The sequence below is a fragment of the Maudiozyma barnettii genome (genome assembly GCF_903064755.1).
Source record: "Maudiozyma barnettii strain CLIB 1767 genome assembly, contig: KABA2_14, whole genome shotgun sequence".
Taxonomy (NCBI): Eukaryota; Fungi; Ascomycota; class Saccharomycetes; order Saccharomycetales; family Saccharomycetaceae; genus Maudiozyma; species Maudiozyma barnettii.
Window position 1 is genome coordinate 50,630 of NW_024545251.1, and position 23,786 is coordinate 74,415.

Genomic DNA, 23,786 nt, shown 5'->3' on the forward strand with positions numbered 1-23,786 from the left:
CGTGAAAAGATAAAACTAACGTTCACAAAAAATGCAAATACTTTTTGATATACTTAGTTAAGCCTTTCTAGAGGTAGCCTTGGTAGATTTGCTCTTGGAACCAGTAGTCTTGGCAGAAGAGGTAACGTCTTTACCAGTAGTGGATTCATTCTTCTTTTCATTCTTTCTACCTGATTTCTTGTATGAACTAATGTAGAAAGAGATGAATAGAACCAAGTATGAGGTTAGAATCAAATAACCATATGCAGCAGCATCTGGTGTACCGTAACAAGTACCCTTGTTTGGCAAGATACCATCAGCGTACTTATGAGCGTAGAAAGTATAAGTGGCAAAATAGACAAACACTAAATCAATCAAAAATTGGATGATTTGGAATCTAGTGACCCATTGTTTCCACCAGACTCTAATATGGCAAGAACTTAAGAAATAGTACCAGTACATGACAACGTGGACAGCCAAATTCAAAGTAATTGGAACCCATTCAACAGATGTACGACCCATTAATTGGGTGTAACACAATAGAGCAGTAGCACCATGGTGATATGTATGTAGGAACAATAACTTCTTTCTCTTTAAGATTAAGAACACAGTGTCAAGCAATTCAATGTATTTGGTCAAATAGTTGAAATAGTACAAAGTGATCAATTTTGGAGCAAAAGCATGAGGAGAACAGATAGAATACAATAAACCATGTTGGTAAACCATTGGAATTAATTGTTCAACTAATAGCAACAATAAAACTAGGGATGCAGTAGTTAAAAACAAGTTATGCAATTGGAAAATAATCTTAAAATGCATTGGGGAAGCATTCAATTTTTTTAGGATAGCTTGACCACCAAAGATGACAATGTAGTAAACAATAATCAAACCAATGGCATGTTGACCATTGGCCATGAAGGTCTCATTATGAATAAATTGGAAATCTTCGGCTGGGTAGCCGGCGAAGTATTCAAATGCCTTAGAGAAGATAGGCCATAATTCTAAACCAAATGGATGTTGTATGGTTGGGATATCGTAAGAGACCCAGGAAGGTAATTGGTCTAAGTGTAGAAAATCTAGTACATTGGTAGAATTACTGATCACTTGATCAAATATTTGTTCAGCTGCTTGTTCAACAGCTTCTTCAGCGACTTGGTTCATGGTAAAAGCAGATAAAATGACAGGCCCAAAGAAGTACTTAAACTCTTTTCTATTATTGACCGGAGTAAGATAACCAATATAAAATATCTATAAATATAGTATAAACAAGATCAAAAACTCCAGTTCACTTTCAACGTCTAGCAAAAGATGTTTACCATTAAATTATCCCACCAAAAACGTCGCCGTGGACGTTGTTGTTGATGTTCATGATGTTGATGTTGTCCAACCTCTGAAAGATCAAAAATTGCATCAAATCTTTCAAAAGACCGCGCAGTTCAGCAAAAAAAAATTGGAAAATTTTTCACTACAAAAATCAATTTTAGCTGTAGCAGTCACGTGCTGCCTCGTTTCAAACGCGTCAAGTAAAGTATAAGTTGACTAATATAAACGCGTCAATTATTGATGGGCATTCGATTATCTACATATCCTTATCGTTTTTATTTATTTATTTATCTATTTAATTATTTTGTGCTTCTTTTTGGGATGCTGTTACTCTTTGGAACAATTTGAACGCTTTATTCTGGAGGGTGTCTGTAGACCGTTTGATTACGTTCACGTCCAGTTTGGTGTCGTTCGCTTCCTTCTTAAATGTATCAATCATCACCCTTAGAGCTTGTAATTCGTTAAGCACTTCTCCGTATTGACTATCGCCAGATATAGTATCTTTGTATTTCTCAAATGCTGCCTCTGAGTCGCTGACCATTATGTCGGCCTTTGTGATTAATTCGAGTCTCTTTCTTATTGTGTTGTCTGAATCACGGTTTTCATTTGCCTCTTCCACCAATTTATTGATTTCTTTTTCGGTGAGACTTTGGTTGGCTACCACTGTGATAGATTTTGCTTGACCACTACTCTTCTCTGCTGCAGATACGTTTATGATGCCGTCTGCATCGATGTCAAATGTCACAGCTATCTGTGGCATACCTTTTGGCATAGGTGGAATCCCAGCCAGTTGGAAATTGCCAATCAATTTATTGTTACGTACCAAACCTCTTTCACCCTGATACACTTTAATTTCTACACCAGTTTGATTATCTACACCAGTACTGAATATTTCAGTCTTTTTCACTGGCACAGTAGTGTTCCTTGGGATCAATGGTGAAAATGCACCCCCAATAGTTTCTATCCCCAATGTCAATGGTGTGACATCTAATAATAATACATCCTTGATTTCACCAGATATGATACCACCTTGTATAGCGGCACCAATAGCCACGGTCTCATCTGGATTTACCGAAGTATTTGGTTTCTTATTAAATAGATCTTCCACAGTTTTTCTAATCTTTGGCATACGAGTCATCCCACCCACCATAATGACCTCATCAATATCTTCAGTCTCGATATCTGCATCTCTTAACGCTTTTTTTACTGGTGGAATTGTCTTGTTGATTAAATGTAAAGTCATATTGTCTAATTCCTCCTCTTTCATTTCTAAATGTAAATGTAAGTTGTTACACAGGAAAGGAATATCCACTGTTGCAGTCTTGACATGTGATAACTGAATCTTTACATTCTCAGCCGCATCCCTTAATCTTTGCATCAAAGCACGGTTTTGTTGTAATGTTTGCAATGATAATTTTTGTTCGTCACCATTCTGGCTTATAAATTGTTTCAAAAGATAATCAACAATAATATTATCAAAATCTTCACCGCCAAGATGTGTATCACCATTAGTAGATCTGACTTCAAATACACCATCCTCGATATCAAGGATTGAAATATCAAATGTACCACCACCAAGATCATAAACAGCAAGTAATCCGTTCTTTCTTTCTCCATTCTTCATTTTATCATCTAAACCAAAACTTAGTGCAGCAGCCGTTGGTTCATTAACTACTCTCAATACATTTAAACCTGCCAATTTCCCAGCTTCCTTAGTGGCTTGTCTCTGTGAATCATTGAAGTATGCCGGAACTGTGATTACAGCTTTATCTATGTGCTCGTTAAGGTAACTATCAGCAGTAGTCTTCAAATAGGTCAAAATGGCCGCACCAATATCTTTAGGTGATTTTGATTCTCCATTACTTATCTTAAGAGATACATCATCACCATTTGTGCTCCCTTTCATTATTTTAAAAGGTACTCTCTTCATATCCCTTTGGACCTCTTCATCGTTGAAGGAACGACCAATTAGTCTCTTTGTGGCAAAAAATGTATTCTCGGGATTAATCATTTGTTGTCTCTTGGCTTGTAACCCAACCAAAACTTTCTCTATCTTATTCGAGGTAGGGTTAACGGTATATGATACGATTGATGGTGTTGTTCTCTGCCCTTGGTCATTCTCGATGATTGTTGCCGATTTTTTATCTTTTACATCTCTAATATATGCTACAGCACTATTTGTAGTGCCCAAGTCGATACCAATAACTTTGCTACTTTTGGTTGAGGCTAACCTTCTTAATACTCTGGGAAATGATGACGATTTCATAGATGATCTTAGCATGGCGATTCTTTCTAGTTCATATAGTGATCTTATAATGTTCTTTTTAAATTTAATAATATACTATCAGTCTAGCCTACTAAATATTCAATAATGCAATAAGACTGAAGTTGTTCTTACTGTGGAGTGCGTCTCTCTGCTCTTATTTGTCGTATTATTAAGCAAGGTGTCCCTTTATTATTAATCGTCGCAAACTATTTTTCAATTTTGCTCAAAATAAACAAAACAATAAAGGCGATGACTTTACAATCACCACAGTTATGACTGACAAATACGTTTGACTATATGGAAGCGTATAAGGTCATCAAGACAAATAATATATATGCTGTGAATTTCTTTCCTATATACGTTCGTAATGTTATATATGTGTCAATATGTAACTACTTTTGAAATCATACCAATAGGGTTATACAGGTACATGATCCGCTTCAAATACAATAGCACCCCCCGGACTAATTGATCTCGATTGAAAGGATGATCGTATTCGATCATTTATCAGGAGACGTCCCGTAGTCCAATCGACACTCTCGAATAGATAACCAAGTTCGTTATGTGGCATTATAATTTGTAGAAATTTTTCAATTTGAGAGTTATCTTGAAGAATGTCTCCTACTAGGTTAGAACTCACTATCTTGACATCTCCTACACAATCCATAATTGTGACGTATTGTAGATCCGTTAACTTGTATAATGGTGTTAACACACATACTAATTCTGTGGCTCTGTAAGTTGAAAATGTCCCAAAATTGTTTTCTTGTGACAATTCATTTGGATCAATAGAAATGGAACGGCTGTCCATTAACCAATCAAGATAGGTATAACTTTCATTAATAAGACCAGGTGAAAATATATGAACACAATCGCTAGGGTACGTGTTCTTCACTATTTTTAATAGTTCTTTATATTCTTTATCACGTTTCAAAGATCTTACATCTAACTTAATCGAGTTTTCTTCATTATGTCCATCGAGTTGTAGTACTCTCTCATCAATACTTTCTATATATTTCATTATTTTATTGGGTATCTGTTGCTTACTATGAGGGAAATATTTCATAATATGTTCATATCGGATGTTCATCGAATGCACATCTCCAGATGAGACGCCCTCTTGGTTACAAGCGTCTGATATGCTTCCCTTGCATTCCACAGAAATATCACAGAATAAGTTGTATCTACATGTTTCTACAGTCAAAGGCTTCAATAAATTAGGAACAATGCTATCGATCACAGTTTGTTCATCTAGTTGCGTTTCCCTACATAACATTTTAACAAAACTTCGATTTGTAAAATACTGTCTAGTTAGGGTGTTTGGATCAACACCCAATAAGGTCCCACCTGATTGTAAATTATTATCTATAATTGCTAAATAATATTCGGTTAATGATGTCTCAACTTTATATCTTCGACAGATGGATTGAATGATGACAAGTATTAATAATGGATGACCAAGAGCTTCACCTGCATATATTCTTGAAAGGAAATAATCCTCGTTGTAATATTTTCTATCCGTTGTAATTTTATCTACTGAACCCACTTTCAATACTTTATACAATTCCTTGGCAATAATTTCAACTCTCAAAGCAGGTCTAATAGAATAAAGTGACTCCAAACGGTTATTATACTTGGCTAATAATAATGAGTCAACAGTATTTCTTACTCTTAAAATATGAGGAGCCAATCTATCAAAACTAGGATCCAACATTGAAAAATCCATGAATACTGACTCTGTCTGGCCACAATTTGTTGTGTTAAAAAATGATTGATACCATACGTTCTCAAAGTACTTTTCGTGTCTCAAATAGTCGAGTAATTGTTGTGCACAAGTTCTTACATCAAACGAGAAATTGTGCGGTGAATGTATGTCATATTCCTGTGTAATAATCTTGGTTAAAATGGGGATCATTGCATCATAATTATTTTTCAATATAATATCAAATTTGTTCCAGTACGTTGATGAAGAATATGTTTTAGTTAACTTTTCAATACGATGTAAGATGTGGTTATCTGAATGATAACAGCGTCTCCCATATTTACACCAGTCATCGATGTCTCGGTAGTTTCTACAAGATTTAGTTGGAACTCTGTATATTTCTTCCTCTACTCTTAATTGATCTATCCAGTGATTATTGCAGAGTTTTTTCCATAAGGAAGGTTGAGTTATGTTTCGTTTTATGCGTCTATTGGTAACCCTTAAATGTAACAGATCTGTAATATTCAAATAACCGGCCAACTCTAGCCAAATTTCCAACGGCAGCTCTTCAAATTCCATGCTAGAGTTATGTGTGGTAGTTCAAACACTATCAATGACCATTTAGTTAGATGCCTTATGTCTTCTCTCTGTATCTTTTTCCTTAGTGTTGATACTCATTAAATATTCTCTTTCTCAACGATTGAAAATTGTACATAGAACGCTATCACTACCATAAAATTAGAGCTTTAGTCATTAAGAAACAAAAATATCGTTTAACATTGAATATAAGGAAGTAATTTACGTAATATTTAAATATATTAAAAATAACAGAGAATATATGTGTATTTAAATTATAATTTACCAATATTATTTCAATAGTCCAATCTTCTTAAATTCTTCTTCTAATTGGTTATTATCCTCATAATTACGTAATTCACTCTCAGTACCCCAAAGTTTACCATTCACATATATTGAAGGTAAGTTTCTACTACCAGTGACTTGCTGGAACGATATTCTCCAGGATTCTTGTTCATCCTTGGACAAATTCCCAATTTCAACTACTTTTACCTTCTCCTGAACATTGTAGCGGTTCCAGATCCTGTTGGCGTACTGACAATCTGGACACCAATTAGCAGAAAATTGAACGAATTTATGTTCATCAAGTAGCAATTCGACTTCCTTTATATGTGACATTTTGTATACTGTTGTCCTGTTGGAATCTAATTATTTAGTTCTTAACGTTGTAATGAACTAAACTTCTTTCTTTTTATATGTTCCCTTTCTTCTCTTATGTTAGTCAACCATTTTTTGATTATCTAACAATTTTTTTTTTGTCTTTTTAGGCTTGATGACATATCACCAATCTACACACTTTGAGATAAAACTATCAAACGTTTAGCCACTTTGAGGAGACAAATCCGTATATATTTTGAGGTCATTGGATTACTAAACTCTGCATTATTCTTAATTTAGAAGAAGAAGAAGTAGCAACATTTGACCCAGAAACCGATGAGTCAGTACAATTTTGTGGTAGACGCTTCTGCATTCGAGAAGGGTCTTGGTAACATTAGAAGATGGTGCAACGGACCCTCAGAGAAGCTATCCATCAACCTATATATCCCCACGTTTACATTGAGGGAGCTAGACTTCCTTCAACATAGACGTAAAAGTTTTTCAGCTAAAGAATCCTTGAAATATATTGATACTCTGACGAACATATCAGATTACGGTAATGGTCACGACGATGAATCCTCACAGAAGGTCGATATTGTTATAGAGTTCCCAGAAATTCTGGACAGTATCAATTGGGACGACGTTAATGTCAACCAGGTAGGATCACTTGATAGACTACCAAGAAGATTGAAAACTTTATTGAAGAGTGCAGCTTATAAATGTTTAGATATGGATGAAAATGATCCCTTACGTTGGATCTTACTTACAGAGGACCCTCAAATCCGTGAAGCTGCTAAGCTTTGTGATATTCCGTCATGTTCAATTGTTGATGTTGACAATATCTTATCAAAGGAGTTGAACTTAAAATCCTTCCAAAATAGTGAAAGGTTTAATAAGATGATTAAAAAAAATGGAACCAAACAACAAGATGAAAATGGTGGGGATGTTGTGATGACAGATTTTAATAAGACAGTATACGCTTCAAGGGAGAATGGGAAATTATGGACACCATAGTAATTTGTTGTTTTATAATATCCCACTATGTTCTATTTATCAACTGATAATTCAACGAAGAAGTAACAGAAATTATGTTTATTTTCGTCCTTTAATTCGATATTGCAATCCTTTGATCATTCTGTGATTTTTAAGGATAATTGAAAGGTAATATGTTTTTTACTACTGGAAAAGATGCAGGTGAAGGCGTTATTCTACTTATCAGAATCATTTTATTCTATGTGACCCATTTGAAGATAGATCTATCTCATTAAGATTATATGTTCGTTGGTTACCCTTCAGTGGTTAGAATATACCTGATTACCTTACATTATAAGTAACATATACCTCCAACTTCGTATATACTTTTATGTATTTATCTACAATAATAGATACTTATTACAATATCTTCCATATTGACTAGTATACTTTTATTTACTTCGGGTTTTTAAAAACATTGGCTTGTCTCATCACTGTGTCTGCAATATACTACATACAGGGATATATCAATTATACAATCTTTGCATCTAACCAAGGGTGTTGTAATAAATCCACAGCACTTGGTCTCTGTTTGAAATTTAATTCAAAGGTCCTCTTCAAAAAGTTGCAACTGACTTCACTTGCCCAAGATGGGACATCTGGAGAAGTATTCGTACCAATCTTGAATATAGCTTGCATTTGAGAAAAATCAGGGAATGGATGCTTTCCGGTAAACATTTCGATTACTACACAACCAGTGGACCAAATATCAACTTTGGACGTAGTCGCAGTCTGTTTGACCACTTCTGGGGCCATCCAGAATACTGAGCCTTGTAATGAAGCTCTCTTATCTGGACGTGGTTTACTATTAAAAGGAGAAAGTTTTTTAGATATACCAAAATCAGTGATCTTAACACACCCTTTAATATCAATCAAAATATTTGCACCTTTAATATCTCTATGGATAATATTTTTGCGATGTAGATAAGCGACCCCAATCAATATTTGTCTAGTGAAATTGATAATTAATGATTCTTCAAAAGGTCCATAATTATTTAACATCGAGGACACGGACCCACCTGGAACGTATTCCAAGAAAATGTTTATATTCCCACCTTCCTGAGAAGAACCATAATATGTAACAATATTTTCATGATGTAATTCCTTTAAGAGACTCATTTCATGTTGTAAAGCATCTACCATTTTCTTATGAATATCTGATATATTTCTTTTAGATTTCTTATCGTTACCATTTTTCTGTTTTTCTTCTTTGGCAATAATGGGTTGAATACTCACTTGTTTAACTGCCATTAGCTCACCAGTGGTAGCATTCATACCAAGATACACACTCCCAAAACTGCCTGCACCAATACGAGCACCTTTTAACCAGGCCTTTGGAGTCTCGATCTTAGTTGGTAAAGATACCATATCTGCAGTTTCCATATTTTCCTCTTCCATTTCATCCTCATAATCAGAACCTTCAGCATACAAGGAAATAAAGCCGGAATTATCACTCTGAGTTGTCCTTGAAGTGGCACTTGAATGGGAAGCAAGAGGTTGATTATGTGGAAGACTTTGTAACAAAGCAGAGTCCACAGCACTAGAATGTTTCAGTAAAATGTCACCAATGTTGTTGGATTCAGGGTTAATAGACATTTTCCCGTGAGGGTTTACAAGTATGGAATGGCGATATGAATCTCTTAAAGTCTTTTGTAACTTCTTAACGTCAGTGGTGGGGAAGTACCCTGAAAGATTGGTAGAGATCAATTCACTTGGTGGTCTCTGGTTAAAGATCTTCCTCATTCCTTCATGTGAATTATCAATTGGTAATTTATTTCTTCTTAAATCAGGATGGCTTGCATGATTTTTAATGTCATCGACGGAACTACTCTCCCAACCAGAAGTGGACATTTTAATATATAGTTTTTTGGATAATGAGATAGCTTTTTCACCTGGCGATTGATACTTCGATACAAATATTAGTCTATTCTTTTCTATTCTGTCAGCTGAATGGCATATGGTAACCAATTCAACATCATACAGCAGGTGTAAGACATTTTTCGTATAGTCCACGACAAAGACGTCATAATCGCTGACATCCTGGGATTTCCCACCGAGGGGACTATCAGCGAGTAGATCGACTGGTAATCTTTTCAGTAACCGTTTCTTAATAGAATCTGCATTGAAGCAACCATCGATATTAACTTTCTTCGCAGATCCATCATTTAAGATGAAAATTGCATGGTTTTTCTCACCAGCAAAATCAGTTGTATGTAAACCTGTAGAAATAGACATCGACAGAGATCCTATTTTACTAATAATATCATTCAATTGTTCTGTAGTGTCTTGCTCATGAGCCTGTGCGACTTTTTTATCGAGACCCTTGGCTTTGCGCAAGATTCTGATACGGTCCCCAATCTTGGTGATCCCCATTGCTACCAGGATCTCTTTATCGATATATTTAACATCGTTTTCGTCCAGCAATCCGTATTGAGTAAACAACGGTAAATAGTCTATACATTTCAAATCTGTCAGGAAACCATGGATAAACTGTTCCATTTCAAGAGTATTCGTGTCTGTCACCATAGGTATTTTCTCAACAGAGACATCGCCATCTTCACTGTACGATTCAGCCATTGTATCCTTCAGTTTTTTTCACCCAAAGACGATACACAATTGGTTGTTATAACTTAAGAACAAGCTTATATGGTGTCTTCTTATATAGTCTATTTTCTTTCTTATATTTACTTCGTATGACTTTAGGAGTTCTCTCTATCGAATCTCGTAATTTCACCATTTTTTTCACTTTTTACAGTTAGCGATCTAAAGGGCAAAATTAAGAGAAGAACGATGAGAATTAACATTCATGAACGTATATATTAAGGGGCAGTCTCGAAGCCACTGTATTCTTTTACTCTTTTCTGTTGCAACTACGGTAAAGTAAAAGACATACTTACGATAAAACAATGAGCCAATCTAATAACACTAAGCAGACTGCTGATAATAATAATACCGATGATATCCCAAAGACAGTAGAGATCCATCGGGCAGGTAAAACTAAGATCATATCACTGGAACAACTACGTAAACCTCATGCCATCACTTCGAGTCCAGAGTTTCTAAAAAACAACCCCATAAGGCATGAGCAAGGCAACAATAATGACAATGCTGGGGGTCTGTTACAAACTGGTAACCATAGGCCTACATCCGATAAGAAATGAGCCAAATATTCAAGTTTTATTATCTTCATCATCTACCCCTATCGTTGTTGTTACTGCTGCTATTGATATTATAGACAATAGATACAAGGATCTACATGACATGATTAACTACAGACAGATCCAAGATAAAAGAGTGAAAGAATGGTTAAATAGCATCAGCATATGTATGAATTTGTCTCAGTAAACTCTCGCGCAAAACCAAAAAATGGCAACTGAACCTTTTGCTCTTTTTTACATAAGCAATTTTATATCAACCAATTATGTAATAAGTTCGATATATTTATATATGCAGACTCTTTTAAGAATAATAGATGTCATAACTGATTTAGAGAAGTAGGAGTTTGGGGATAGACACAGCTAAGTTTTAAAAAATGCTAAGAATGAGACTTTCGAAACGACATATACGTACTTTGGTGCCCTTGGTTCTGGTTCTATGCGTTCTGTTCATGGGTTATCGTCATCAGCGGACGCCAAATGTAAGAACTGTCACCAAGAATAATAATAGCAATAGCAATAGCAATAATAATGACTATATATGGACCATAAAATCGGACAAAGTGACAAATTGTGGTACTAAGAAATGGGGGAAAGATGAGATTATCGGTTTATTGTCATCTAATCACATTGATCTGGATTCTAATGTAGATATTCAATATCTAGACATGAACCAACTTGTAATTACTAATATAGGTACTAAAGAATGTCATTATCTGGCTAAGAAATTTGAACGTTGTTCAACAAAACCAATGAAAGAATTGATACAACCTTCTCTTAAGGGTTATACTGATGAACATGCAATTAAGAAAGATATTAGGGGATCATTTGGTTTTGAATGGTTCGGTAAATCTGAGTATTTGTATTTTGATGCAATTTCAATCGGTTCATTATTCCAATCACAAATAAATGATTTTTTTGTTTTAATTGATGTCTCAGATGAAGGAAATACTGGAAAAGACCAAGTTTCATTCAAAATTCACGATTTATATTTTGTCTTTCAAAAATACACTTTAAAACAATTGTTCGAAATGAATACTAATAGTGATACTCATCATTTGGTAAGTGATATGAATATTTTATTTGGCACTGATTGTAAAGATCCAAGGCAAGATTGGAATATATATAAGAATAAACCATTATCAAATCATTATAGATTTCCAAGTTATATATCACTTGAGAGAGCACCCGTCTCGAAACCTCCTGGATATCATAACCCAAAAACCAAGATCTTATTACCAGATGGGAAAAACTTGAAAATAGTTCAATTGGCAGATTTACACATGGGAGTTGGAGAGAATAAATGTATTGATGAATATCCTATAACTGAAAATTGTCATGCGGATCCAAAAACATTTGAATTTATTAATAGTGTATTGGATATTGAACAACCAGATTTAGTCGTCTTTACGGGTGATCAAATTATGGGTGACCGATCTATTCAAGATTCAGAATCGACGTTATTAAAAGTAGTAGCACCCGTGATAGAAAGAGAGATTCCATGGGCTATGGTATGGGGGAATCATGATGATGAAGGTAGTCTGGCCCGTTGGGAACTTTCTGAATTAGTATATGATTTACCGTTCTCGTTGTTTAAATTTAGTCCGTTTGATACTCGTGATAATTCCTTCGGTGTAGGTAATTATATTCAAGAAGTCTATAACAAAAGTAATCCAAGTGATGTTCTGATGACTTTTTATTTCCTGGATTCACATAAATATTCGAAGACAGGGAAATTGCACCCTGGTTATGATTGGATTAAAGAAAAACAATGGGATTATATTAAGGATGTCTATGAGACAAGCCTTTATAAAAATATACCAACAGATAAACCCCATATTTCAATGGCATTTTTCCATATACCACTTCCTGAATACCTGGATATAGATTCCAAGAAGAGCCCAGGGGAACAAAACCCTATAGTCGGTTCTTTTAAAGAGGGTGTCACTGCCCCAAAATATAACTCCGGTGGGTTAAAAGTATTAGACGATTTAGGTGTCCAGGTGACAAGTTGTGGTCATGATCATTGTAACGATTATTGCCTACAGACTGATTCAGCTAGGAATCCTATTTGGTTATGTTTCGGTGGGGGCGCAGGAGAAGGTGGTTATGCCGGTTACGGTGGTACTGAGCGTAGAATTAGAATATACAATATTAATCCAAGTAATGGTAATATTTATACCTGGAAACGTCTCAATGGAACGCCCAATGATAAATTTGATCAACAACAATTTTAAGTAGAATGAATGAAAATAAATTAAAAATAATATCAATGCTTTATTATGTTTTTAATATGAGAGACACAGAGTGTCGTTGGAATAACAAGAGAGATATACAGGTTGTTATATATTGTTATAATGGTCTGTCAAGTACTGTTTGAGTTGTTGAATATTAATATTGAATAAATCAATGGCTTCATAAAATCGTTCTTGGTTATATGCTGAGTATGCAGGCGGTAGATATAGCGGGTACACTTTGTTAATTAAGGATGTGCTCCCATAGAACATTAATTTATAAGGAACAACAATATTGAATATGTTATTCGATAAAATGTCTATAAATAATAGGAAGTACCCCAGGAATACGTTAACACGTTCTTGAATATCTAATGATTTATTAATTTGTAATTGTAATTTATCCTTTTCAATAACAGACAACACAATTTCTTGTTGGTTTCTATGAATAAGAAGTTCTGTATTTGTTTTGTTCGCAACAGAAATATATATATCGCAGTTGAGTTGTTTCGCTAGATCGAAAAACTTTTGGACTTTGAATATTGACACTAATTGAGTCAATTTCTTGGTTCTCCAATGAACAATATTATTCCGAGTTTGGAAAAGATTTGAGTACATATTCCCATATTGATCATTGACGTTTGTCTTATCTGATATATCAACAGATGAAGCTGTGTTTGATCGTATTAACGTCCCATGTCCTTCTATTTCTTCTTTCAATAATTTTATTTTGGTTCTCTTCTTCGTTATCAGCTTATTTATTTGTTCTTTGCAGGTTTCTATGTTTTCAAATTTAGATTTGTTTGTTTCCTGTGTTTTACTCAATGGTTTTTCTAATTTGGAAGATAATTTTTTAGTCTCATCATGTGTTTGACCTATATATTCGAGTAACTTATTCAATTTCAGAACGGTATTATAGGTGAATGATTTTTTTGTAGTGGAAAAGATCTTGTTTTGTAGTTCATTATCGTGCATTGATAACGGAACTGATCCCCTTTCGATATTTATATCTTTCAATGTATAGCAACCATCATCCATGGTAAAAATTGGAGCATTTAAGGCTTGAACGTTATCATTTTTCCTATCTACAAGTTGAAGGTGGTTTAAATCCACAGAGTATTCCTTTACGATACACCACTGATTGTCCACGATATGTTCTGGGAATAAATCATCTGGTACATGCACCACAATCTTAAAAATAAATCTAGTGGTACTATCACCGCAGAAATTGACGTCATTGAATTGGATTGCTTTCAATGGACTTCGTTGTATCTCACTAACAAGTAATGATACTCCTTTAAGACTTTCTATTACATAAAAGCAGTCAATGGAACGAATTGTCTCCCTGTAGGTTTGTTCTTTGTTGTTGATATTTTTGTCTACCTGAAGCGCAACATTATTTATTGTTATAGACCGTAGATGTCTCAACCTTCTCTGTAGTAAGTATTGAACAGTCATTCTGACTTACCCTTATTGTACGAAGTTATTACTTCTATTCTTTATGTTCTTATTGTATATATTGTTTTTTTTTTATCTTCCCTTGCAAAGTCATTTACTGTTGCTGAAATGTTTAAATTTTGATGTAACGCTTATTTTAGTATCAAGACCCTATAATGCAAAAAAGAACTCTGCATTCTCGAAAACAAAGTGAGGATCAGCTAAGCATTATCTATATAAATTAATTTTCAGAATGATTCAGATAAGCCAGATTGTGTCGTTTATACTTTATTTATTAAATATATTTAGTTAGTTAGTTTTGTTACATATGTTTCCTCATGGAAAGGTGTGAGGAGAAACGGACGAGTGCCGGCTTTGACAATTTCACAATTAATTCAAGTGATACATGACAACATAAAGATTAGACGCTCAATTTCACTTCAGCATCATTTATCATACTAGCATGTGGTGCTAGGGCATTTTTTACGTCGTTAGCAACAAACTTTTCAACTTGTTGTGGAGCTCTACCAACAAAAGTAGATGGTTCCAACAGAGTGTCCAACTCTCCCCAAATTGGTTTGAAAAATTCGTCTTTCTTGATACGTTCGATTAGATCGTTGTCACCACCTTCTTCCTTGACAACAGCAGCGGCTTGGTGAGAGAGCACTCTGATTTGTTCGTGGACATCTTGTCTTGAAGCGTTCTTTTCAACCATAGCCATAATGATATTTTCGGTGGCCATGAATGGTAGTTCACTCTTGATTCTTCTAGCAATGACCTTTGGATATACCACTAAACCAGAGGAAATGTTCAATAAAGTAGACAGAAGGATATCAGTAGTCAAGAATGCACCGGGTAGAGAAATTCTTCTGATGGCGGAATCATCCAAGGTTCTTTCGAACCATTGAACTGAAGCAGTTTGTACGGCATCACTAAATAGGGAACCTAAGTGTCTAGCCAAAGAACAAACACGTTCACAACGCATTGGGTTTCTCTTGTAGGCCATAGCTGAAGAACCGATTTGGGATTTTTCAAAGGGTTCCTCAACTTCCTTCAAGTTGGCCAATAGTCTAATATCGGTAGCCATCTTATGTGCGGTAGCAGCAAATGATGCCAATGGGGCCAAAGCATCAATATCGATCTTTCTAGAGTATGTTTGACCTGTAACTGGGTAGACAGTGTCGAATCCTAGCAATTCGGTGACTCTCTTATCTAGAGCCTCAACTTTATCATGGTCACCATGGAATAAACTTAAGAAAGATGCCTGAGTACCTGTAGTACCTTTAACACCACGAAGACCAAGATCATTTCTAGCTCTTACGAAGTTTCTTAGATCCCAAAGTAACTCCTGGATCCATAGAGTAGTTCTCTTACCTAAAGTGGTCAATTGTGCTGGTTGGAAATGAGTCCACCCTAGGACTGGTAAATCCTTATATTCCATGGCAAATTTAGACAATCTATCAATAACATTAACTAATTTTGGAATGACTAAGTCGTAGGCATCTCTTAGGAAGATTAAATCTGCATTGTCAGTGACATAACACGAAGTGGCACCCAAATGAATGATACCTGCAGCATCTGGACAAGATTCACCGAAAGTGTGTACATGAGCCATGACATCATGTCTGACAATGGCTTCTTGCTTGGAGGCAGCTGCGATTTCTTCATCGGTGATTGTTAGATGTTGTTTCATTTGTTCAATAGCGACATCAGTAATGACATCAAGACCTAATTCCTTTTCGGCAATGGCTAAGTTCAACCATAACTTTCTCCAGGTGGAAAATCTGTTTCTAAGGGAAAAGACAGCGGACATCTCCTTGGATGCATATCTAGAAGATAATGGGGTAGCGTATTTATCGAATTCAGACATTATTTAAAGAATGAAACTAGCTGTGAGTATGAGAATTTCTTTATTTAAAATTTGGGAAAACTATGTTATATTATAACAATTTTGTTTCGTTTTAACTTCTTATAAAGGATAAATATGTTCAGTTTATCTGTCACCAAAAGACTATCAATTAACAGATTTAATGTACTAACGATTAAATATAGACGAGACTAGTTAGAATCGACAGGTCAGACTTGGTAGAGAAAGAGGGTCTCCCTTCCTCTCCTTATATAATAATAATAATAATAATCCATAACCTCATCTGCAACTGGAAAAAAAAGAGTGAAGTCACTAAGCAGCGCAGTGCAAATTACCAAAAAACGAAAAATTTCAGTTTAAATGAGAAAAAACTGGAAAAGATGGAGCGACTCTTGACGAAGTTTGACTCTGGTCAGAGCTCAAGAAGAGTAACTTGAGCTGAGCTGAGAGTTGGAAAATGGATCAAACACGAAAGTAATTGCATTAGACGGCGTGAGCGAGTTGCTTATTTTATCTTTATCCTCTATGTGTAATTATCAATTATTTATGAATGTCGGTTTGTACGTATCACGGTGTCTCTGTGTGCCTATGTATGTATATATAAATGAATATAGGCATAAATGCCCATCGTGAAATGTGTCATGTATCAATATATAGAATGTCCAGTTCCAAAAACTCTACTTAGCAGCATTTGTTCTGAGCTTGTATGCAATGAAAGTAGATGAGGCTCTGAGACCGTGAACAAATGGTCCCTCGATATTCTCAGTTATATCATCAATACGAGGTTTCTTTGGTTGTTGGGGATCTTTTGCAGTGATGATATTAACTTCATCAGAAGCATCATCATTATTCAATGTGATTGTCTTATGTCCATTCACCAGTGGTGTGGTGGACACAACAACTTCCTCTTGAGTAGGATCAGTAGGGTTATTAATTACGATTTCTTCCATTTCTTCAATTTCAAAACTTTTTGTTTCCTTAATGTCTGGTTGTTGCTCTTCTTGGACTTTAAACAACTCATTAATTGGTAATTGTAATGATCGATCTCCTAAATTGATAATCCGCTCGGTGATAGCCATCCCTGGACCTCTGAACCACAGTGTTTCATTCTTGGTGTTTAGACGATGTCTCAATGCAATATCTTGTTTGGTGTAACGTCTAGAGATGCTTCCGTGATCAACTGCATAGACATACGGATCCCGTTGGATCACATCTGAGGGTAACGTGTACGTATTTGGTGCATCGACCATCACTTGTGATACTGAGTTTTTAGTCTGTAAGATTTGTAATAGAGATGCAATAGATTTACTTGTTTGTACTTTCTGTTGTTGTTTTGTTATCATAGGTTTGATATCATTATTTTCTACTAATCTTGAACCAGCTTTAGAGACACTTTTGTAAGGAACTTGGTTGGTACTGATACTTCCTCTAGAATTCACGTTAGGTATCATATTCAATGGTATTTGATCGACCATATTTATATTCATATTGTTACCGTCAAACCCAGCTTGTTGATTCATAGATTGATAATTAGAGTTATACGGTATGTTACCCTTATTGATAGGAACTTTAGGTATAGCTTGCTCTTGCATCTTGGTATGATCAATTTTCATTGTATCTCTCATTTTATCAGCATTTGAAATATATTTGGGATGAGGGCCGCTAGGAACGGGACTGGCATTGTTACCAATATTCAAACTAGATGATGAATCTACCCTCCTTGGAATTGTTGAACCATGAGTCGATGAGTTCGTTAAGATTGTACCATTAATATAATCGATTTGACCATCCTCTTGAGGATCACCTGGTCTTATCACATAACGCGGACATTCATCAGATGTTGCATATTCACCAAGATCATCTCTTGGAACCTTAGGTCTAATGTAGACGGCACCCACTAATGGTGGAGCATTTGGTAATCCACGGCGTGGTTCTGGGATAGGATCATCAAATGTGGCACTTGGTGGTAATAGATGTTTAATTGGTGAAGGATATTTAAAGAATTTTCTACCATTGACAGGGATATTTTGATCTTCGATATCACGAATCTCCTCTGGTAAACAAGCTTTCCAAGTTCTGATCTTATTGAATATTTTATCGTTTTCATTATATCTGAATTCACAAATAAAGAGTGGACCTTCTAAATTAATGATAGGATCGCTTCTTTGGAATCTGGTGAAATGAACCACAAAGCATTTACCTCTGATGTCTTCAATAGGGTGATCTCTGTATTGACCAGTCTTCATAACTTCATTCTTATAGAATAATCTATCAGCTCTATGAACAGTTTGTTCGGGTCTAAAATACCAACATGCATTCAACCATTTCTTTCCATCCGGAGTACTCCACAATTTAAAAATTTGTCCAACAATAGGTTTGTTAGGATCATTTGGATTATTTAGAAATACCCAGTCACCTATACAATATGTTTTTCCATCCGTGATAATTTCATCAATAGGATATCTAAATTCACCTTCTGGGATATAATCACTATCAGGTTTTGCTAATTCAACATCCGACACCATTCTAAAGGTCTTCTCAAGGACTGATATTGTGTTCAACCCTTGTATTTCACGAACTGTACTATAGTATATTTTAAAATTATCAAGAAGTAATTGGAAATCTACTTGAAATTCATTGAAATTTTTGTATCTTCTCGTCTTTATCTTTTTCCACATATCATCAATACAGATTGGGTTTAGCACTATTGTGTAGTAATCAGCCATTTTATTTCTATCAGGTAATTTTTCAAATTGAGCTAATATACCTTTCTTAGAACCAGATGGATCCAATTCTCTTTTCAACACCTTTAATATATTTTTCATTCTTTGAATATAAGGTAAATCAATGATTGGAGGTCTACCACGCCTTATATGAGTCTTTTTACTCCCTGTAGATGGAACTTTATTATTGTTATAACTTGAGGCACTGAGAGTGGTCCTCTGAGGAGTTGTGGACATATTCCTTGAGACAGGTGTTGTCTCTTTACTTGTGATCGTTGGCACAAGCGAATTGTTATTATTAACAGTAGTAGCTGTGGCTTGTACAGGTGTCATATCGTATATAGTGGAATTACTAGTATTGGTATTAACAGGAGTTGTGGATTCCACACCGGCAGGTGTGATTTGAGTAGGTAATGGTATTACGGTTTGTGGCATTATTTTTTCTTCTTGCATAGGTTTTATTGGTGTGGGGTTTGGTACGTGAGTAGGTGTATATTCACTCTTTTGTTGATTATCTATCTCGGGTGCTGGTGGTTCTTTCTCATCTTTCTTTTCTTCTGTTGGCATCTTATATGTCACATGAATTTTTTTCTGTATTTGATTATCGTCGTTTATTTTTGTTTCTTCCATTTGTTTCGTACTCACATTTTTTTCATCAGGTAAAGGGCCTAAATCAGGATATGTTAAATTAGGATAAAATTGTTGTAAATTTTTCAATAATGTATTCTCTAAATAATCTTCCAGGACCAGGGCATATCTATAAATCTCAGAATTCTTCGCATTATAAGTCTTTGCATTCCAAGGGATCCTTGCCACATCGTTCATAAACTCCACAGCATCGGTATAATTAGGTATTCTCTTTCTAAGTGTATTAAATGATACTGGATTTGTGATTATAACATAGTAGTCAGGGTAGTCCTTTTTCTGTGGTAAAGTGTTGAACACAGGAGAGAGCTCGAGACCCGTAATCGCATCCTTCAATGTGAACAGCTTCTTAAACTCGTTCTTCACTCTCTCATGCAGCAAATCTAATTCGTTCGACATAGTTTAATCTATTCGCTCTTTGTATATATATATATGTGTGTGTGTGTTGATTCTTAACTGTAGTATGTTTTTTGTCTAATGCAAAAAATAAATATAAATTATTCTATAATATGTGGTAATAACTCTATACCTAGCCGCTGTTTAATCTCTTTTGCTATATATAGTTTGAGACTGTTTATTGTATGTCTTACTTCTTCTAGGCTATTTCCTTATCCATCCATGTGACGCCAGTGCCAGTACTTTTGTCAACAAAGGAGATATCCTAACTTTGTTTTTTGAATTTGTCTCTACAATAACAAGTTTTTTCGTCTATTTTTTTCTTCTTTCTTGCTGCTCGTCATTTTTTAATTTTTAATTTTTCAGAGCGAAGAAAAGAAGAGAAAGAGGCGGGTTACCCTCATGCGATCACTAATTTATTTAAAGAGAAGGTTGGTGCTATCTATATAGGATGAGATTATATATAATGAAATAAACCACGACAGGTTAGGGGCCGTCCGTGGTGGTGGCGGTGAATGTGCTTTAACAGATGTGGGAGGTTAAGCATCAGATTCACTCCAGCCTAGGGTCTTCAAGTCAGCTACCACTTTAGCCTCAGTGCTGATTTTAAGGACCTGAGTGTCTTCCAGTTTGTCACCGTTTATTTGTCTTTGTTTCAAAGTCTCGATTGATCTTAGCTTCTTTAGCAATGACCTCATCTTCTTCTCTTCTGGGGAGGCCTCGGAGCTGGATGAAGATGGTACACTGTTGTTTGAGGAGCCGGTGTCGGTGTTGTCTGGAGTTTTAGCCTTTCTTCTTCTACTGGTGGTCTTGGTGTTACCTGAGGCACCTGGAATTGGTTTATTGGCCATGCCCGGGACAGTTCTAGTCATACCTGGTACAGATGAGCCACCTGCAGATCCACCTGCTCTTCTTGCGTGTGGTGGTTTGTAAGCTCCGGCTGGTTTACTAGCAGAACCTTTACCTGCATTGGCACTGGAGTGATTAGCAGCTTGTTGAGGATGAGCTGCAGCAAACTCAGAAACACTCTTATGTATGGATAACTGAGATTTGTTCAACTTAGGATCCAACGCAGCTGTCTCGGTGTCTTGATCTATGGTCATCTCTTTGGCGACATGTGAATTTGTGTAAGTCTTTACTTTGATTGGGGATCTCCAGTCAACCTTCAACAATTCCTTGAATTCCTTCACAAATACCAGGTTACCAGATACATGCCATACTTTAACTGCATTATCAACTCTTAATCTTGGGGATGTAGTAGCAGTCATAATGAATTCACCACCTGGAGACCACATGCATACAGATGTATTCGTGGCGTTGAACTTCGCGACGGATTTGAATTTGTTATGACGATCTAGAATCTCCACGGCACCTTGTAGATTACCAAAGCCACCAATCAGGATATAGTTTCCCGATGGTGAAAACAACATTGTGTTCTTTGATTGATTGTCCAAGGAATGAACAATGTTACCTCTCATGTCGAAGAATGCTACAGTGGCTGGCATATAGCCCGCAATAACACCGAATTGTCTGGAGGTTGGAGACCATGTGAAATCATGGACAGGTCCATTTGCAAGTGGGACACGTACAGAGTTACCACCCAAAGTACCGTTAACCCCTTGGAACGATAGTAAATACAGAGTGTTTTCACCGTAATAGGATTTATTTTGCGAATCGAAATCGGTGATGGCAAGACATAGGATGGCATTACCTTGGGAGTTCCATTTCAATTGACAAGAATCGGCTTTGAAAAACGATTTCGTGGCGATCTTCTTCGTGATTTTCCCTTCGAGGATAGGCCAAATGGTCAATTGAGCAGGTTTCCCGGATTTTTCAGGCATGAAAGTACAAATGGTAGGATGTTCTGATGGGGAGACCAAATATGTAGTGAATTTTCTATTCTGGTCATTTTGATCCTGGTCTAAACTCAAAGTGGCAAAAGGTTTGTTGAAATCAAAATTTGGTTCCTTCATAGACAATTTCACAATTCTTAGATCTTTAGAGAACAATTTCATAGCGAAGTTATCTAGTTTGGAGTATTGCAAAGACCAGTTGCTTTGAGATTTATACTTATAGTCGTACACTGGTTCCACCTTAGTCGCATCGGGGATCTCCTGATTAAGGAACCAAATCTTGACGTTCTTATGTTCCGGGTCCGAAGTCAAAGGCCTTTCCCAGGTGTTCAGGAAATTACCCGATGGGGAGAACTTGATATCGTACACGTCCAGAATCTTAGCCTCTAGCAGCAAGGTCTCGAAGTTTGCACCGCAGAACACCTGGACGGCTTCCTTTGTGGACAGTGCTAGGAATCTACCACATGGGGACACCACGGAGCTGATCACCTGGGACACTTTGGAGGTGTGGTTGCATTCGTTGAACTCCGGGTAGCCTTGGAACAGCTCGATATCCTTGTTGGTCTTTAGGAAGAACTGAGAGGACATGACAATGACAATAAGAAATAGTAATAGGTATGCAAAAAATGTACAGGGAGGAATGCCTATTGAGATAGTAGTCTAGTGGGTATATATAGATGTTCTCTAAGTAGATTACTATATAGAACGGGTAAACTATATATAGTTGTAAGTAGTGTAGAAGAGACTCATAAAAGGATCCGTTGATACATGTAGATTCGAAGCCAAAATATTGAAAATTCACTGAAAAATTTACTGAAAAGTTTCAACGCGATGAGAGAGAGGGAAATCACACCAAACAGAAAAAATTTCGTCGTTCATTTTCCACAAAGCGCCATTTGTACGTGGCGTTTATGCAAACAAGCACAGAAGAGCAAACTCGGAATCACGTGCCAGAGGGGTGTTTGTAGGCATAGACACACAAACAGCAAAATAAGGGTACAACAACAACAACAATTATTTATTTATTTACATAAGAGAATATTAAAGTAATTAAAACTGTCCTTCACCGTATATGCCTATGACAGATTGTAATAAACCTAGAGTGCTAACTACGGATGCGACAGACAAATGAATACCGATCTTTTTGCATACCGACTTGATATACTTCAAATTTTCGGTGCTTGTCTTACCCAGATCTACGGTTGAGTTATCCAAATCCTCCATCTTAATGGATGTTGAATCGTTCTCCTCATCTGATAGCAGGGTTCGATGAGTCCAGCTTGCTCTATATATGCATAGATACGTTGAGACCAGCGGTGGCACGATCATACCGTAGATTAAATAAGGATGTTTCCAAATTTTTGGTAACCCAAAGTATGATACAGCAAAACTTGCCGAGCTGATAAAACCTAAGACACCGGATGTAGTAGCGACATTATTAATAATAGCTTTCAAATGAGTCTGGGATACGATATCTAATGAAGATAAAATGGCATGGACAGGAGACGAATAGCATAATACTGTACCACAAGTTAGAATACCGGCATATAAGCCTAGTGAAGTCACAGCAACACCTTTAGTGACAGCTAAACAGACAGACATTGTGAATATATTATAACTCTACTGTTTGGGATCGCCACCACCTTTGATCCAAGAAAACATATACATGAGGTAAAAAGACTCATCTCTTCCCTTCCCTTGTAAAATATATATGTGGTGAATGAATCATACGCGATATCAACTCACAAACGGAATGGGAGAGAACCCGCCTCCCCCTCCAACTAACTTCCCTTGCAACATAGCAATCCCGTCCACGTGACATGTCGCCTGCTGCCGACAGCGGAAACGGTCGCCGCCACCGTCACCGTCGCTTCTGCCCAGCAATGGAACGGCCCGGTCCAGAGCGCTTCTGTGCTGCGGAGAGCCATCCAGAGCTCCTGTCACGGCGCCCATCGCTCCCACGCCGCGAAGAAAATTGATAAAAACTAATTAGTCACACGC

General features: G+C 36.2%; 13 protein-coding genes across 13 annotated transcripts; 3 read left to right on the forward strand and 10 right to left on the reverse strand.

Moving 5' to 3' along the window:
* Window positions 1–57: 57 nt before the first annotated feature.
* Window positions 58–1,140, reverse strand: ELO3 (fatty acid elongase ELO3; the record flags this gene model as incomplete). The annotated part of the gene is made up of 1 exon (XM_041553187.1): window positions 58–1,140. One exon carries the CDS (start codon window positions 1,138–1,140, stop codon window positions 58–60), a length of 1,083 nt encoding a protein of 360 aa, XP_041409121.1.
* A 457-nt stretch (window positions 1,141–1,597) lies between these two features.
* Window positions 1,598–3,583, reverse strand: SSQ1 (Hsp70 family ATPase SSQ1; the record flags this gene model as incomplete). The annotated part of the gene is made up of 1 exon (XM_041553188.1): window positions 1,598–3,583. The coding sequence occupies one exon, from the start codon at window positions 3,581–3,583 to the stop codon at window positions 1,598–1,600; it is 1,986 nt and encodes a 661-aa protein (XP_041409122.1).
* Window positions 3,584–3,986: 403 nt separating this feature from the next.
* Window positions 3,987–5,849, reverse strand: MDM30 (SCF ubiquitin ligase complex subunit MDM30; the record flags this gene model as incomplete). The annotated part of the gene is made up of 1 exon (XM_041553189.1): window positions 3,987–5,849. One exon carries the CDS (start codon window positions 5,847–5,849, stop codon window positions 3,987–3,989), a length of 1,863 nt encoding a protein of 620 aa, XP_041409123.1.
* A 288-nt stretch (window positions 5,850–6,137) lies between these two features.
* Window positions 6,138–6,464, reverse strand: GRX8 (glutathione-disulfide reductase GRX8; the record flags this gene model as incomplete). Its single annotated transcript, XM_041553190.1, has 1 exon — window positions 6,138–6,464. One exon carries the CDS (start codon window positions 6,462–6,464, stop codon window positions 6,138–6,140), a length of 327 nt encoding a protein of 108 aa, XP_041409124.1.
* A 315-nt stretch (window positions 6,465–6,779) lies between these two features.
* Window positions 6,780–7,457, forward strand: NMD4 (Nmd4p; the record flags this gene model as incomplete). Its single annotated transcript, XM_041553191.1, has 1 exon — window positions 6,780–7,457. One exon carries the CDS (start codon window positions 6,780–6,782, stop codon window positions 7,455–7,457), a length of 678 nt encoding a protein of 225 aa, XP_041409125.1.
* A 489-nt stretch (window positions 7,458–7,946) lies between these two features.
* On the reverse strand, window positions 7,947–10,052 carry STE11 (mitogen-activated protein kinase kinase kinase STE11; the record flags this gene model as incomplete). The annotated part of the gene is made up of 1 exon (XM_041553192.1): window positions 7,947–10,052. One exon carries the CDS (start codon window positions 10,050–10,052, stop codon window positions 7,947–7,949), a length of 2,106 nt encoding a protein of 701 aa, XP_041409126.1.
* Window positions 10,053–10,381: 329 nt separating this feature from the next.
* On the forward strand, window positions 10,382–10,636 carry KABA2_14S00660 (uncharacterized protein; the record flags this gene model as incomplete). Its single annotated transcript, XM_041553193.1, has 1 exon — window positions 10,382–10,636. The coding sequence occupies one exon, from the start codon at window positions 10,382–10,384 to the stop codon at window positions 10,634–10,636; it is 255 nt and encodes an 84-aa protein (XP_041409127.1).
* Window positions 10,637–11,007: 371 nt separating this feature from the next.
* On the forward strand, window positions 11,008–12,867 carry DCR2 (phosphoprotein phosphatase; the record flags this gene model as incomplete). The annotated part of the gene is made up of 1 exon (XM_041553194.1): window positions 11,008–12,867. The coding sequence occupies one exon, from the start codon at window positions 11,008–11,010 to the stop codon at window positions 12,865–12,867; it is 1,860 nt and encodes a 619-aa protein (XP_041409128.1).
* Window positions 12,868–12,972: 105 nt separating this feature from the next.
* Window positions 12,973–14,322, reverse strand: VPS38 (Vps38p; the record flags this gene model as incomplete). The annotated part of the gene is made up of 1 exon (XM_041553195.1): window positions 12,973–14,322. The coding sequence occupies one exon, from the start codon at window positions 14,320–14,322 to the stop codon at window positions 12,973–12,975; it is 1,350 nt and encodes a 449-aa protein (XP_041409129.1).
* Window positions 14,323–14,722: 400 nt separating this feature from the next.
* Window positions 14,723–16,171, reverse strand: ADE13 (adenylosuccinase ADE13; the record flags this gene model as incomplete). The annotated part of the gene is made up of 1 exon (XM_041553196.1): window positions 14,723–16,171. The coding sequence occupies one exon, from the start codon at window positions 16,169–16,171 to the stop codon at window positions 14,723–14,725; it is 1,449 nt and encodes a 482-aa protein (XP_041409130.1).
* A 674-nt stretch (window positions 16,172–16,845) lies between these two features.
* RSC2 (Rsc2p) lies at window positions 16,846–19,935 on the reverse strand (the record flags this gene model as incomplete). Its single annotated transcript, XM_041553197.1, has 1 exon — window positions 16,846–19,935. One exon carries the CDS (start codon window positions 19,933–19,935, stop codon window positions 16,846–16,848), a length of 3,090 nt encoding a protein of 1,029 aa, XP_041409131.1.
* A 536-nt stretch (window positions 19,936–20,471) lies between these two features.
* KABA2_14S00770 (translation initiation factor 2A) lies at window positions 20,472–22,373 on the reverse strand (the record flags this gene model as incomplete). The annotated part of the gene is made up of 1 exon (XM_041553198.1): window positions 20,472–22,373. The coding sequence occupies one exon, from the start codon at window positions 22,371–22,373 to the stop codon at window positions 20,472–20,474; it is 1,902 nt and encodes a 633-aa protein (XP_041409132.1).
* Window positions 22,374–22,835: 462 nt separating this feature from the next.
* Window positions 22,836–23,387, reverse strand: ATG33 (Atg33p; the record flags this gene model as incomplete). Its single annotated transcript, XM_041553199.1, has 1 exon — window positions 22,836–23,387. The coding sequence occupies one exon, from the start codon at window positions 23,385–23,387 to the stop codon at window positions 22,836–22,838; it is 552 nt and encodes a 183-aa protein (XP_041409133.1).
* Window positions 23,388–23,786: the final 399 nt, after the last annotated feature.